This window comes from Haemaphysalis longicornis, unplaced genomic scaffold (genome assembly GCF_048455015.1).
Source record: "Haemaphysalis longicornis isolate Haplotype H1 unplaced genomic scaffold, Haemaphysalis longicornis Haplotype H1 scaffold_12, whole genome shotgun sequence".
NCBI lineage: Eukaryota > Metazoa > Arthropoda > Arachnida > Ixodida > Ixodidae > Haemaphysalis > Haemaphysalis longicornis.
This window is the reverse complement of record NW_027526225.1, coordinates 63,341,385-63,356,812: the sequence shown is the minus strand read 5'-3', so window position 1 is coordinate 63,356,812 and position 15,428 is coordinate 63,341,385. Positions and strand designations below refer to the sequence as shown.

Here is a 15,428-nt window from a genome sequence, read left to right as displayed (position 1 = left end):
TGATCACGGAGAAAGAATTCTTGCTCCGTGGGCATGCATGATACTAGCGTTTGCTTAAAGGCGGATAAAAACTCCCAACACGACTGGTTCGACTGCTTTTTATTGTGTTTGTTCCTGATAACTTGGCATACTGCATGAATGTCCTCGAACACTCGAACGCGAACATGCCACTTGTCTACAGGTGTGGCCACTGCACTTTATTCACCCACGTTTACCACGTCATTACTCTTGCTTGAATTGGGCAAAATTTTGGTGCTTGTTCAAGTCTGCGTATTTCTGTTCGTCTTTTGTGGCAGTCTGCGCATTTGTGCACTCAATACAGGTCAATACTAAGCACCGAATGCCGCATAATTTTGAATTGTGTAGTGGCACGTGGTGTATAACAGCAGTTATAAACCAGAGAATGTTGCCTAAATCTAGCAAGAATAAAATGATTAATGTGCAGCCACACATTCTTTACGAATAAGGAAGTCATGCTGAACGCAAATGTGCGGCCCTTACCATCCCCTTACCTTTTGCTCGTGGATGTTACCCTCACCTGATCACATTCTTATGGAACTTACTAATTCACGACCCACGGGCTTAACAGCATCGTGTAGCGATGCAAATGTTTTTACACATACATGAAAGTGTTCCTAGCGGCATAGTTTGTTTCTTTTAGAAACACTATATCATTTTTTTGCTGACATAAAAAGTAAAAAAGCAGCACATTTCCTTTATATAGTTTTCAGTAGATGGTGCTAGCTGTCCAGCAAGCGAAAGTTTTCTTCTTTTTTATTTCAGTACAGAAGGGACATATTTCCCAAATAAGCAAACTGGGCCATTTGTAGCGTTTTCATTGATCTCGAAAACTATTCGTATTGGTGCCCGATGGTTTTTACGCCCGTGGCTCATTAAGTAGTAAGTCCCATAGGAAAGTTAACAGGCGAGTCCCTCTTAAAGCGGCACATTCAGGTCAAACAGTTTAAAGCGTTATATTCAAATAGAGCATTCATTTAGGTGAATCTATGCGGGCAACACGCAGGCCTTCCCAGCCATCCGCAGTACGAAGTCGCCAAGCGCCAGTGCTCCGGCTTCAGCGGAATGGTGACGTTCCGGCTCAAAGGTGGCCTCAAGGAGTCCACCCTGTTCCTCAAAAACCTCAAGATTGTCACTTTGGCTGACAGCCTCGGTTCTACCGAGAGCCTCGCTGAACTTCCGTGAGTGTCCCTCATAAGATGCATCTTTTGGCCTTGAGCTGTGTCCAATCTATCCAACATTTTCTCGGCGCGCACGTGTGCGATTAGACACTCTGAGCACATATTTAGAAAATAAACACTCTTGTTGGAGCCTGGAATTGAGCAAAGAACTCATAGGTTATGAGCAGAGGAGCTACAACTCTCCTGTTGTTATAGAAATACAATTGTGGGGATTAGTAAACAAATTATAAACTGTCGGGAAGTCGATAACACGAAAGAACAACCAAAGCATGGATAAAAGGTGCCCGAAACGCCCGAAAGTGCCACCTTGATTACCTGCTTTCTGTCCCACTGGCTAAGGCTCCTTCTAGAATTTCATGCACTCAGCAATCTTATGAAGGTTAACCAGCTTTTTTTCGCTTCTTTTGGGAGACTAAGGCCCTAGCGCCTTTTATCACACTTCAGGCAGATTTTTGGGGAAAATCTTCAAAGAATGACGAATTTATCACTTCTTCATCTCTCGTGTCGGATACAGAACTAAAATGTGATATAAGCGCACCCTGGTGCTTTAAGTGCTGTAAAAGTTCACAAAAACCTTACTTGATGTTGGCTTTCCCCATTTTAATTCATCCCAATTAAAAATATGTCGTTCTTGTTGTTCTCCTCTTCAGGGCAGTTATGACTCACGCGGCATTGCCCGAGGAGCAGCGCAGGCTGCTGGGCATCACCGACAACCTAATCAGGCTGTCGGTCGGCCTTGAAAACTCGGATGACCTCATCAGGGACATCGACCAAGCTCTCAACAAAGCTGTAAGATTTGGCGGACCTCGCGTTCACTCTCGCGACATGAACGCTACATTTAGTCAGAAAAGCGTGTTGTTAGGCTACTTCGTGCATCATTTCAAGGGTGAAAAAAATTGCCCCCACCTCCCCGAAGGGAATCGTGAGGAAGTGCGAATGCATTTCTTGCGCCGAGAGTACACGGCGTAGTAATTCTGCCATTGCCTTGAGAGGCGCAGTACCGGCGAGGGGGAGCTGTCAGGCGAGGGGAGAGGTGCGCGCCGAGGGTGAGTGCAAACCTAACGGGGGGAGAGGCGCGCCAGCTGCAGAGCATGTGACGTCACGGCGCGAGGAGAGGGGGAGCAGACGCAAAGGCGCCAGCGCGCGGTCACGTGGGAGTGTGACGTCACGGCGCGAGGAGCGGTGCGGGAGCCGGCGCGGGCGCGCGCAGCCACGGCGCGGGAGGCGGAGGGCGCGCGGGTCACGTGGGGTGTGACGTCGCTGCGCCGTTGCTACAGACGCTCCTCTCCGCTCCTCGCGCCGTTGCTAGGGGAGAGGAGGAGGAGCAATGCGGACGGCGGAAGGTTCGGGGTCGCTTATAAAGTGCATCGTACTTAAAACTGCGCGTAAAAGAGAAGACAATAAGGAAGGGACAGGACGGGCGCAGACTCACAACTACCTTCATTGAAAAAAAAATGAACATTACTATATAACATCTACTGCACATGCGCACAAAGAAGCCAGTTTTTGCTTTTTTCTTATCAATGCACCATCCTGTTCAAAATCTCAAACTGACTTCCGTACGACGTAACAAATGCCTCGCTCACTCAAGTTTCATGTTTTTTACGAATAAGAAAGGCTTCTACCAACTCGCGGGCGACTCGTTCCAGGATTCTGCTCAGCACTTAATGCTCGCAACATTTAGTGCTCGTATAGTCAACGGCTTAACCGTTACAGACGCGTGCACCGCATCGCTGACGCGCGCTTTAGTGCTTAGTGTTTAGTGCGTAGTGCTGGATACATTTAGTGATCGTATAGTCAACAGCTTAACCATTACAGACGCGTACACCGCATCGATGACGCGAAGTTTAGTGCTTAGTGTTTAGCGCTTAGTGATCGCTACATTTAGTGCTCGTATAGTCAACAGCTTAACCGTTACAGATGCGTGCACCGCATCGATTACGCGCAGTCTAGTGCTTAGTGTTTAGTGCTTAGTGCTTGCTACATTTAGTGCGCGTACAGTCAACAGCTTAACCGTTACATACGTGTGCACCGCATCGATGACGCGCAGTTTAGTGTGAATACAAGTTGTCCCCTTGTCCTGCAGAACATCAATGCCGCGAGGCGTCAATTCAGGTAGAAGTCCCTCCCTCCCCCTGAGTTTAAAAATAAAAAAAAATAGATAGACTTATGGGCGCACAGATGTGATTGCGGTAATCTGTCTACTTTGCGCAACTCACCGCATGAGCGTTCCGACCTACTCCTGCAAGCGGATGACATGTTTCTTCTTTGCTGAGCATCGTTGTGGGCATTTCGTCAGGCCACTTGCTGTGAATGAGTTAGAACCGCGAAGAAACAGCTAAGCGGTAAATGCAGTAACTAAAAGTTCATAAACCACCAGTCATTCTTTTTACAAGGCCAGATCAATGTAGCCAGGAGTTCAAAGGATGAAGACACTGACTGTGCAACTTAACCTTAGTTGTTTTCTTGAAGAAAAACAAGCTTCGTCCGTGTGATATCATCACGTTGCCAGGCTTAAATTCCGTAACATGCCTAAGTTCTGCTAAAGTCTTCTGCTGACGCTTCTTAATCGAGAGTTGCTCCTTTCTTGCAGATTCGAGTCTAAGAAGTGGCAACAAGAAAACCTTATCTCTGGTGGAACTGCGTGTGTGTAATTTGTTGGACAAAACAATGAATAAACTCTCAAGCACTTTCTCGTTCTCGTGACAATAAATGCCAAGATCAAGGAGAGTGTTTGATTGTAACAATTTCGGCAGGAAAAATACGTCGGCGAGAAATGCAACCACGGCCTCAGGATCAGCAACAACATGGCTCCAGGAAGCTTGAGGTAATTACCATCAACTGCTGTTGTTAGTTCGCCCGACGCCGCCTGTATAAACATTGCCTGACGCGTCGCGCGCTTTTCAATGGGAAGGGTAGGGACGCTTAGTTCAGGCCACGACGGTCGTGGTTCAGGCACTCATCCGCTATGTGACGCGCGCCGGCGGACATCTCGCCTTACGTCACTGCTCGCGTGTCACGAACGCTGCACCCACTTCTACGACGTGTACCTGTAACCTTGCCTGTTGGGTTTAAAGAGCTGTTTCGCTCACATCTTAGCCGCGACGGGGCGCTAGTTCTGGGGCGCACTGGGGATCTCGTCCAACATGTCGCTCGCTTCATACTTGCTGCATTTTTCCAAAGATAACTGACGGAGGCGCTAGTTCTGGGGCGCACTGGGGATCTCGTCCAACATGTCGCTCGCTTCATACTTGCTGCATTTTTCCAAAGATAACTGACGGAGGCGCTAGTTCTGGGGCGCACTGGGGATCTCGTCCAACATGTCGCTCGCTTCATACTTGCTGCATTTTTCCAAAGATAACTGACGGAGGCGCTAGTTCTGGGGCGCACTGGGGATCTCGTCCAACATGTCGCTCGCTTCATACTTGCTGCATTTTTCCAAAGATAACTGACGGAGGCGCTAGTTCTGGGGCGCACTGGGGATCTCGTCCAACATGTCGCTCGCTTCATACTTGCTGCATTTTTCCAAAGATAACTGACGGAGGCGCTAGTTCTGGGGCGCACTGGGGATCTCGTCCAACATGTCGCTCGCTTCATACTTGCTGCATTTTTCCAAAGATAACTGACGGAGGCGCTAGTTCCGGGGCGCACTGGGGATCTCGTCCAACATGTCGCTCGCTTCATACTTGCTGCATTTTTCCAAAGATAACTGACGGAGGCGGAACCAAAATAGTGTAAGAAAATATTAATTGTCGGGTAGACAAATACCGAACAGAAAAATAATATCTCAGGATGGTGCAGCCATTATTTTACTGATATTTTTCTCTCTGGAGGATTTAGGGAAGAAAAAATTGCGTGCACATTCTTTTTCAAGCGCTCACTTCTACCGTTATTTTCTAAAAATATCACGTGCTTGTAAATTTCAGAAGACTACAGAAAGCAAAACGATAAGCAGCTGAGGGTCCTGCCACGCTGTCCGGGCGCTTCTACAGTACAGTCCTCAATTTTAAAAGTGCGTACCGAAGCGGAATGCGAACAGCGAGGACAAAACAAGATCGAAATGCGAAGGGGACAGAGGAGGGATGCCCCACTCAGAAAATTTCGGGGCCCGTGATCCAAGTAGATAACCGCGCAAAGACGGCATTAGCCTGCGGCAGCACAAGGCATTTTGCCCCGTGGTAAAGGCGGTTTTATCAGCGACAGACCAAGACAGACGGGCATGGTGAAAAACAAGATGGCGTAGGAGCACCGCCTTGGGAACTCTAAACGAACTGTTAACTATTTTGCAGTTTCCGAGGAGCGGCTCTAACCGCGGACATGAAAGCACGCAGGAAGGCTAGGCTACATAGCGGGAAAGGGTAGGAGAGAGCAACGGGAGATTGGCTGTTTGGCCTTTTTTCGCTGACGCGTTAGGCAATCAGTATACAGGCGGCTTTGTTTCGCCGGATTTAAATAAGGGCATAAATAAGTAAAGAATTTTAAATAAAGACCATCACACAAAGACAGCTCGCTTCATCGTGTGCAGTCTTCCAGCCGCGACGAACATACCAGCCTAATTACGGTATATGACAATTGCGGAGAGGACCTTCCTAGAAATAGAACCATTACGAATATTGACTTTTTTTTTCCTCGTTAAACTCCAATTTATACTGTGCAGGAACCAGTTAACCTCGACATAATAGATAAGTTCATTCATCCGTGACAACCGGCATGCACTCGCCAAGTGTCACAAGATAAGATACGGACTACCGTCACTGAGGCAGGCAAGTGAGCAACGGCGGCCATTTTGGTGTTTATCAGTGTTGCCAGATTTCGGCTACTGTGGCCTTACCGCTAACTTTGACGAGGTAATATGTAAACAACCCTGCCGAAGACGCAGCAACACGGCCTCTTCGGACACCCTTCTGGGGCCCTTTTCTCGACTGCAGAAATTGCCGGCAATTCGCCATGTTTTTTTGCGTAAGCACGAAGTAAGCAATCAGTGACGTGCTACACCTATAGCTATGACAACATGCAGTGTAATTTGACGATTCACTCGTAAAGATCGCAACCAAGGTATCAAATATTGCACAAGAAAGATACAAAAACGCTTGACATGTACTATAAAAATTAAGACGGTAGCTGAGGCTGACAAGAAAAACACATTTCTGGAGGTCAAAATTGGCGTCAACACCACAAGGCGATCGAGTAACGTTGATCCAAAAGCGAGCGAAAAGCGGATGTCGAGCTAAAGAACATCACACAATTTTTTTACCGTATCTATTTATTTCTTTCCATCGCTTTTAGTAACATAGCTGGGCTCTCTGCTTCAATGCAAGCTTTGTTGCGTTATCACCTTCCCTGCCGCCACAGCCGCCGCGCCATCCTCTGCTGCTATGTTACAAGTTTATGGCGTGATCACAGAAAAAGACGGCCGCGACCGTCGCTTCTATGACACATAAGAGCAGCGAAGCGCTACGCCTGATAACCGTGGAGCGCACCGATGTCGCCGATTCACTCATTCGTCAATCTCGACTTCAATCAGCGCTGTAATGAACCAAAGAGTCACTTTTCTTTGTTATTTTTCTCTTGAGTTCGATCATGTGACCCAACAGCTTACTAGGTCGATTCTAAACTTTTTTTCCTCCCATATACTCCATAGAGGTTCTTTTTCGCCTGTCCTCTAGTGGTCCTCCTTGTAGGAGTTTTTTTACTACATGGAACAGGGAGGTTTTGTTTACCTCCTCAAAACAGGGAGTTTTTAGGTTATAGAAAGGAGGTATTTAGGGAGTGTTAAGAAATGTTCGGGAGAATTTAAGGAGGTCAAAATGGAGTATTCTTTACTTCCTGAAGGGCGTTTTTAAGTGATGTTTATGGAATTTTGAGGCGGTTCAATTGGAGCCTATTATGGCTCCCTTTGGAAGTACTTATGTTAGTTTAGGGGCGTTTTTAGGAGGTTCAAGGGAAGCATTTACTTCTTTTGAATGGAGTTTGACGAAAGCTTGGGGAGTTTTGTAGGCCTTCCGAAAGGAGGTTTTCAAGGCCACAAGGGAGAATTTCTAGTTCCCTGCGGGAGTACTGATTTCACACGGTTTTTCTCGATTTCAGGTTTATTTCAAACGAACTATCGCAGACAAGTTTACATGGTACATGGTGTACACAAGGAGGTTCCGAAATAAATACTTATGGCGACCTCATATTAGAAATCACAAATGGTACATTGCTAAATAACACGCCAGTTAGGAATTAAAGACAGCAATGCGATGCTAGTTGAACAAAACGTAGAAACAATATTACTACAAGAACTGGAAATACGCGAAAAACAAAGATAGGCACAAACACAACCGCATGGTAAGTGAAATCATTATAGAATACTAGAGGATCGAGAACGCGTCAGTACTTATCAGAACTTATCAGTACGCGTCAGCGCTCAGTACACAGTGAAAAAAAATGGCTGCAGTGGTTTCCAACAACAAAAAAAATTCAGTAGGTGGTGAAATGAGCGAGAGCTGTCTGCTAGTTGAACAAATTGTAGAAACAATAATAATACAAGAACTGGAAATACTTGAAAAACAGATAGGCACAAACACAACCGCATGGTAAATGAAATCATTATATAATACTAGAGGATCGAGAACCCGTCAGTATTTATCAGAACTTATCAGTACACATCAGTACTAAGTACACAAAGTGAAGAAAAAATGGTTGCAGTGGTTTACAACAAAACAATTTTTCAATTTGTCGTGAAATAAGCGAGAGCTGTGCAACGATTTGATATTGAAAGGTAACAAGCATTTCGTAGGTGGTAAAGGCACAAGATATAAATTATGTAGGACACAGACTGCAGTGAGATGGCTATGGATAAATGAGTAATATAAAGAACGAAAAATATGCTGCGGAAAATACCAGTGCGTTTTGATAAAGACACAAATGCGCCAAGAAAAGTGGCCGAGTCTGATGGGTTAATTGCAATGATATAGACAGAATGTGTGGTATCGCGACAGCTTCTTTAGAGTGAGAACAAAAAGCCATGAAATTCGTGTTTTTCGGATAATTTTTAGTTGATTCACTTCGAACCAGTTGCCAATATTATTTAGATAATTGTTTCAAGTTAAATTAGTTTGTTAATATTATTCACTGAAAGATAGATGTATTATGAGCATACAGAACGGCCCATCAAATATCTCCGTTTCAGTAAAAAAAGAAAAAAGAAAAAGTCAGAAATATAATACGGAATTCTTTTTGACTACTATCCAATGATTATAGGATTGAAAACAAATATTAGTGAGCGATATTGATGCGATAAAAGTTAATTAGTTCTAAACCCTTCACACGTGGTTTGGTGCAGGCAAGATCCAAAAAGCCATGTTCCACAAACGTTAGAGCTCTGTGTGCCTTCTTGGGATGTTGAATGTTGAAAACCCAGAACGATGCAAACAGACTACACAGTCCTCCAGTAAAGATGATGCAGTCAAGACACGCTGGCCATTGATGTGGAGGCTAACTTCCCCGTTCACGGAATACGGGCAGGGAGTCAGAGGAACATCTGCCTGAAAAAGCAAAAAAGACAAAAAATGCCCCACACGTAAAATTCAAAACAGACACTATGGTTAAATGAACTTAATAATTCGGTACAGTAATAAAATTGTAAGGCCAGGTTCCCTGCGAATTCCAGTACCTAAATTAGGAATGCAAAGGCTTCATAAAACCAAGTGCCAGTACATTAACCGTCGTGGCTTTTGCAGCAATAAAAAAGATATTACTTCCGTACAATATACTCGAGCACAACTTTAAATGACAGTGAAGATAAAATGCAAGTCTCTGTAGGTTGATAGATTAGTTTTTGTTTTTGACTGAAAAACACTTTGGTATTGCATGATTTTGTTAACTGCTGTTTCTTGCTTTAAGATGCCAGCTTGCATCTATTCAAGTGAGTGGGCACACAGTTAAAGATGCAAACCCTTACACTGCCTCTCCCCTACCATGGTGGCTCACTTTCATAGAAAAAGTGGAGCTTTTGCGAGCTGGACGGCTGTTGCAAGCCGTGGCAATACTCACTTCTGCTGGAGGGGCCAACTTGGTTTCCGAATGCAGCCTTGCCTTGTACAGCACAGCCTATCCTGCCTTAAGATCTACAAGTCATTCAACTCGATCATGTATCAGGATCTGCAGAAGAAAATCGTGTCAGCAAATAATGAATTCATGCCGGACAGGCACCCACTGTTTCAGTTATACTTGCAGATACCTCCACCTGGTGTTACATCCAAAGCTAATTTGTTACGGCTTGTCTCATCAAGTATGGTCATTTGTCATAACACAGCTAGTCATACAGGAAAGTCCTTCACTGGGTCAGAAAACACTTTCGTTTTTTACAGTATTAATAAACTAGGCGACTCAGTCATCCGTATTCTGACACCTTAATATTCTGTGTCACCGAGCTGACAAGCGTGATTGGTGCATAAGGTCATTTGTAGCCGCAACCGTTACTACAGCCTTGTTAGCTAACGTAAACCTCGTTCATGGCACCAAATTACTTGTGATTGCATGGCAACAAAAAAAACCAGCTGAAATGGAAACGCTATTCTCGCAAACTTACCAACGCTGCATGCCACACACACCTGCCTTAGTTAATTTACCGTGATTGTAGAAGTTTCCGTCACGCAAAACCACAGTGCACTTTTTGGAGCTGCAAGCTCCGTGTCAAAATGGAGTGTCAGATGAATCGAGTAATTTTTGTGTATGGTCTTACTATTGATTATGACAAATTTATTACCAACAAAAGAAGAGTGTGTGCATTGTTCTTGTAAAAAATGATATCCTTTTTTATGCCCGGCAGACTTTTGTCATGCTACGGCAAACTCTGTTCTCTTCCATAAGGGCATGAATTTGTGTTTTTAATTACGTGGCCTTAGCTGGCGACTGACGGGCCCCGATTGTATACAGACCCCTCATTATCATCCGAAAGGGAATAAAAACATTTCGGTTTCGAACCACGTCGCCGTCGTGGTCCACACTATATGCATTTAATCGTTCGATAGGCCCATAGCATCTTTTACGCATGTCACCGTTTCCTTAATAGGGTACGCTGTTAGATGTGAAGACTCTTCACATCTAACAGCGTACCCTTGAGTCGACGGTCGACTCAAGCGAGCAAACAACCCCACCGAATCTACAGGGCACAGTTTTCGAAGGGGGTGGCCGTCTGATCTGCGGCTTTCGCCGACAGGAGGCTAAGAATGAGTCAGAGCCTTGAACGAAAACAACACAAAGACTTATATTTGGACAGGCAAGCCATCAGGAGCGTTCACAAATAGATATTACAAAGTAGAGCAGTTAACTAAAAAGAACACGAGCAGTTCGATGCATATGAGAGACAGTCCCACAATATTCACCGACCGGGCCCGACGATGCACCGCTGTCGGAGTCGATTCGGCTACCTGAGTAACCGTCACGTTGCTTTGAAACGACGCCGCGCGCGACAAACGATTTCATCTCGAATGCCGTTACAAACCGGCCTACAAAAGAATGCGAATCCATACCCCAAAAGCCACAAACAAGTACAATAAAACGAGTGTGCGCTTTTTTCTTTGCCCGTGCGTATACGTGCTGTGTGCGGCACGGGTACTTCGCAGTTAACCCTATCCAAACGTTTGACAAACGCATCGACTGATGAAAGAGCACTTACCAGCGAGCTGTCCACAGCTGTCGCCGTATCCAAATGTTGTTAGCGGCCGTTCGTCGTGTCACAGGGGCACATAAAAATCTTTCCACCAAATGGCACTACTAGTCCTTCTCAAATAAGAAAAAATGATGGCCCAAGGCGAGGCGCTTGAAGCTCCGGCCGCACCAAGTCACCGGCCGCGCTGCATTGATAGCACGGAGGTGCGGAGGTTGTTTACATCCGGGCAGCAAGTCGTGCCGCCAGGGCAAGTTGAGTCGCTGCAGTCGGGTGCGTTGGCGCGCTGGCACGAGAATTTAAATTGTCTATATATGCGCAAGCAAGCGAAGCAGATGAACATTGCAATAACGGCGAGAACTGTCTCTTTGTTAGCAGCAGAGTTTGACAACACCTACCGCCAAAATAAACAGATTGAAACAACACGGCCGCGCTGTCTGCTTGTGATCGCGCTGGCTGAAGCATCTATACGGGTATACGTACGGTATCGGTTTTGTAGTTGCATGCAACCGTCGCGTCCCGCTTTCTCGTTCTAATTAGCATTAGTCCACGGTTGAAGTGCTGACACACGGAAACAACACAAGACTAACATGGCGACCGCCCGCTTGAGATGATTACCCCAGATGGGGAGTTTATTGTGGACGTGGTTGTTTACAAGGGACCGAACGCCATCTCACACATGGTGTTATGTCGTTCTAAATCCTCCCTTTTGCTACACGGATGGGCAACGGTACTACCATGGAGGTTCGTCCACTTGTTTAGACCATGCCTAGGGAGTACATTTTTTGCTATAAGTACTTTTCAGGGCACATTACTTGATTAAAACTCCATTTCTGGCTAGTTTGCGTTTACATCCATGCATTGGGTTCTTTTTGTCATGGAGAGGCTGGTACTGCCCTCTTATGTTGCGGTTACGCCAAACAAATAATTTTTATTTTATTGCCAAACATAAAAGCAAAATAGTGCACGTTATTTGTATGCTCCATGATGACTGACTTGGAAGCAGTTGAAACTCTAATTTGTTTCGGTAGGAAACATGCTTTACACAGCGTGCACGTGAAACTGCGCCTGCTGCAAATTGGCGGATATTTCGCTGCTCCGAAAGCCGGGACAATTTTTTGCCCTATTTTGCCATTATTTTGCGACAAAATCAGCCGCCATTTTCAAGCTTTTACGTAGCATTACGTCACTTTTACGCAGGCTGAAGTTGTCAATGCATGACGTAATCGTTCCCTCCAAATGTTTAAATAAGTCATGCCTTCTCAGCCAATCACAGAGAGGGCGTGTATTACAGGCATTACTGTTGTTGAATAGCAAAGACAGGCCTAAGTTGTCATGTCTAGTGCTTTTAGTCTGGTTTTTCATTGCCGGCCAAGAATTATGCGCTTTCAGTAAAGAGAAATAAGGCAAACTTTAGAACTGGTGTCCGTAAACGTCATAAAACGTCAAAATGACGACAGCACACACATCCGCTTTGTCAACCGGAAGCACGTGACCAGAATTGAAAGCCAATCAGAAAAGACTTCCGGCAAATTCCCAGAATTGGGCAATTTGCGCAGTCGAAAATAGGGCCCCTGCAGCTAAAATGCTGCGAAGCGCGTTATCTTTGATTGGCGTTCGGAACGACGCCAGTCGCGCGCAGCCGCAGAGCAGGGAGGAACAAGTTGAGACTACCACAGTTGACCTACAGAAAATGCATGAACAACAAAATGGCGGTGCCCATGAACCGTCGCAGTGTAAACCAATGTCACCTGATGCGAATTGACCAATGATCACGGCGGCGGCACGGAACAATAGGAGAAAAGAGTGCCGATACTCTGTAGCCTTATCTAGTGACACTACACTCGCCTTTACACGACGGTATAAAACCGTCTTTGACAACATTGGGATGGTCTATGAGGCTTCGCTACCACCAGCTGTAGCGTCAGAGCTTCCTTCTTGGAATCGACCACTGCTGACGGATGCCGAGCACTCGGTCGTTTCGTTCTAGCCATGTTGTCCCGGAACGTTGCCCTGATCCAATTTGGATTATACTTACGTCAAAGCAAGCATTTCGGCTGCCTCTCCTCAGCAGCACCCCGAGCCCTGCCGTGCCCCTTCGACCAGAAGAGAGAGAGAGAAATAAACGTTTAATAAAAACGAGCAAATCTGGCGCTAGATGGCAGGGGCACCAGCCCTGTGGGGGGCAACCTTAGTCCGGGATGCCCTGGTCCTGGCTGGCTGCCCGGGCTCTAGCGACGACTTCTTGTTGCGCCGCAAGGTCCGAGCTGGTCAGCCGGTCCGCCCACTGCTCGTAAGTAGGGTTGGGGATTGGAGATAAAGACGGGGATTGCTGGCATTCCCATACCAGGTGGTATAGGGTGCCAGGGGATGGGCAGTAGGCACAGGTCGCGTAGTATTGGGTAGGGTACATTTTGTGGAGGAGTGTACGGTGGGGGTAAGAGTTAGTTTGTAGCCTTCGGAGGGTAGTGGCTTCGAGACGACTAAGGCGAGGGTGAGGGGGAGGATATCTGCGGCGGCTGAGGCGGTAGTGGGTGAGGAGATCAGGGGGGGGTGAGAGGGGTATCTGGGCAAGGAGACTGCCGACCAGAATGTTCACAACCTGTGGTAATTTTCACGGATCCAATGGAAGAAGTGCAGTACCTTCGCAATATAATGCGTCAAGCATCTTGCTCCTAAGCCATTCACCCAAAGGCTCCGGCATTCAGATGTTCTGCGAAGGCCGCCCGGTTCACACAGACAACCCCTCCCGGGCAGCAACACGCGGATTTGGTGATACGCCTCCATCCTGTCATATATCCACTGCTTCTATCTATCCACGTAATACACTCTACGTATTGGTCAGGAATAACTGAGACTTCGGCGCTCCAGACGTGTGATTTCACCGCATTAGTCAAACCTTCCGGGGGCCCACTTGCCAAAAGAAGGTTGTGTTTCGAAGAATTCCTGTGGGTTCAGTGCTCACACCAGCCGCCGCACACACATGACATATGGATCGACGCGCATCACGTTTTGGTCTTGTAGCTCGTATTATACCACACTGGCATGAGCTCACACACTCACCGCCTTCTGAAAACTCGACCTGGTGTTCAGCGCTTCCGAAAACGATTAGGGATCCCAGACGTCCACTAGAGTCTATAAACTTTGGTACACTTATAAAATTAGTATAAGTCAGAAAACGAAAACAACGTGCTCAGGTACACATTTTCACGTACTTTTGACAGCTTCGCGCGTAAGTTCAGACAATGATGCTAAGTAGGGGAGTAGCCGGGGGGGTGCTTCGGTGTCAAAACACCCCCAAAATTTTCTAAGTGCTGCATTCCCCCGTCCTTTCTTCCGCCCATGCTCTTTACACACTTGATATTGTTACGGGACTTAACTGGGCGATGCCTCACAGCGCCTTGACCCAAGAACGATGACGACGACGACGAAATGCCGGCGGCCATGACTGAGCTCGTCGAAGGTGCGTGCGTGCACGCCAGGTACTTCGTCGTCGTCGTCATCATCGTTCTTGGGTCAAGGCGCTGTGAGGCATCGCCCACCTGAGTCCCGTAACAATATGTAAATTTAAATGTAAAAACGAGGATGTGATACTGTTGGGCGAAGTTATCTTTTTAAAAAAAATTTACCGGTGGGGTATAACACCCCTCTAAAAATATTTCTCGCTACGCCACTGCTTGCCGGGTCTTCAGCCCATATCCTACCACACAGGCATGATGCGCACACATTGCCACGTAGCCAAAAACGACACAGTTGTCTTGAAGGAAAAACAAGTTTATTAGAGCCAACTTGTGCTCCCCTAACAACTCAAAGAAGACACAGGCGTTGAAGCAGCAGTCAACAAAGTGACGTGCGCAGGCGAGTGTCGGGTATCGGTTGCCGTGGAGTCTACTTTGAGGGCATTTATCTTTCGGTGCGGGTGTTTCTCGAACAGTCGAATTACATCGAGAACACTAGATCAAAAAGAAGACTGCTCTGGCCTAGTGACGTCAGGGCGAAACATTCTCCCTGTTGAATGAGATAACCCGTGCGGCATAAGAAAGAATACAACGCGCGCTTCACTTGAGACATAGATAACACAACCCGGTGCAGCCGGGCGGTAGAAACAAAACATAAAAAACCCGCCCGCATCTTCCCACGGGGGGAAGTCGAGTAAATGCGTCGCAGAGTGGTGGGGGTATCGCGTGAATGTTGCGTAATTGGGTATGGTTTGGGAATGCTTAATTGTTATTTCGTCTTTATTATTCTTATTTATTGAATGAAGGAGAAGCGAAGGCAAGGAGTGTAAAGTTAAAGCCTGTCTTTATTGCTTGGTGCCGTCAAGCAAAGCGTCAAGTCAAGCGAAAGCCAAGCAAAGACGCCCTTGACTGAATTCCGAACGCGCGCGCTCCGCCGCTTATATACACACCGCCCGCGTTCGAGGGAGAGGAGTACGGGGGAGAGACGCGCATGCCCACACTTCCGTACACAAGCGCGCGAACTTTCCACGCAAGGCCACCACGCCGTTATCAGGTGTACACGCCCTGCCGCCGTTACTGTTGAGCGCGACGCAGCGCACGGGTAGCTGCGACGCA

The 15,428-nt window shown here is 46.7% G+C and overlaps 1 protein-coding gene across 1 annotated transcript in view; it reads left to right on the top strand.

The window, feature by feature from the left end:
• The window catches only part of LOC144162755 (cystathionine gamma-lyase-like), a 31,843-nt gene extending 27,927 nt beyond the window's left edge, over positions 1–3,916 (top strand). The window contains exons 9-11 of the mRNA XM_077693400.1: positions 1,025–1,199; positions 1,850–1,988; positions 3,793–3,916. Coding sequence (XP_077549526.1) covers positions 1,025–1,199; positions 1,850–1,988; positions 3,793–3,804 — 326 coding nt within the window. The 3' untranslated portion in view covers positions 3,805–3,916. The remainder of the gene's footprint in view (positions 1–1,024; positions 1,200–1,849; positions 1,989–3,792) is intronic.
• The last annotated feature ends 11,512 nt before the right edge of the window (positions 3,917–15,428 follow it).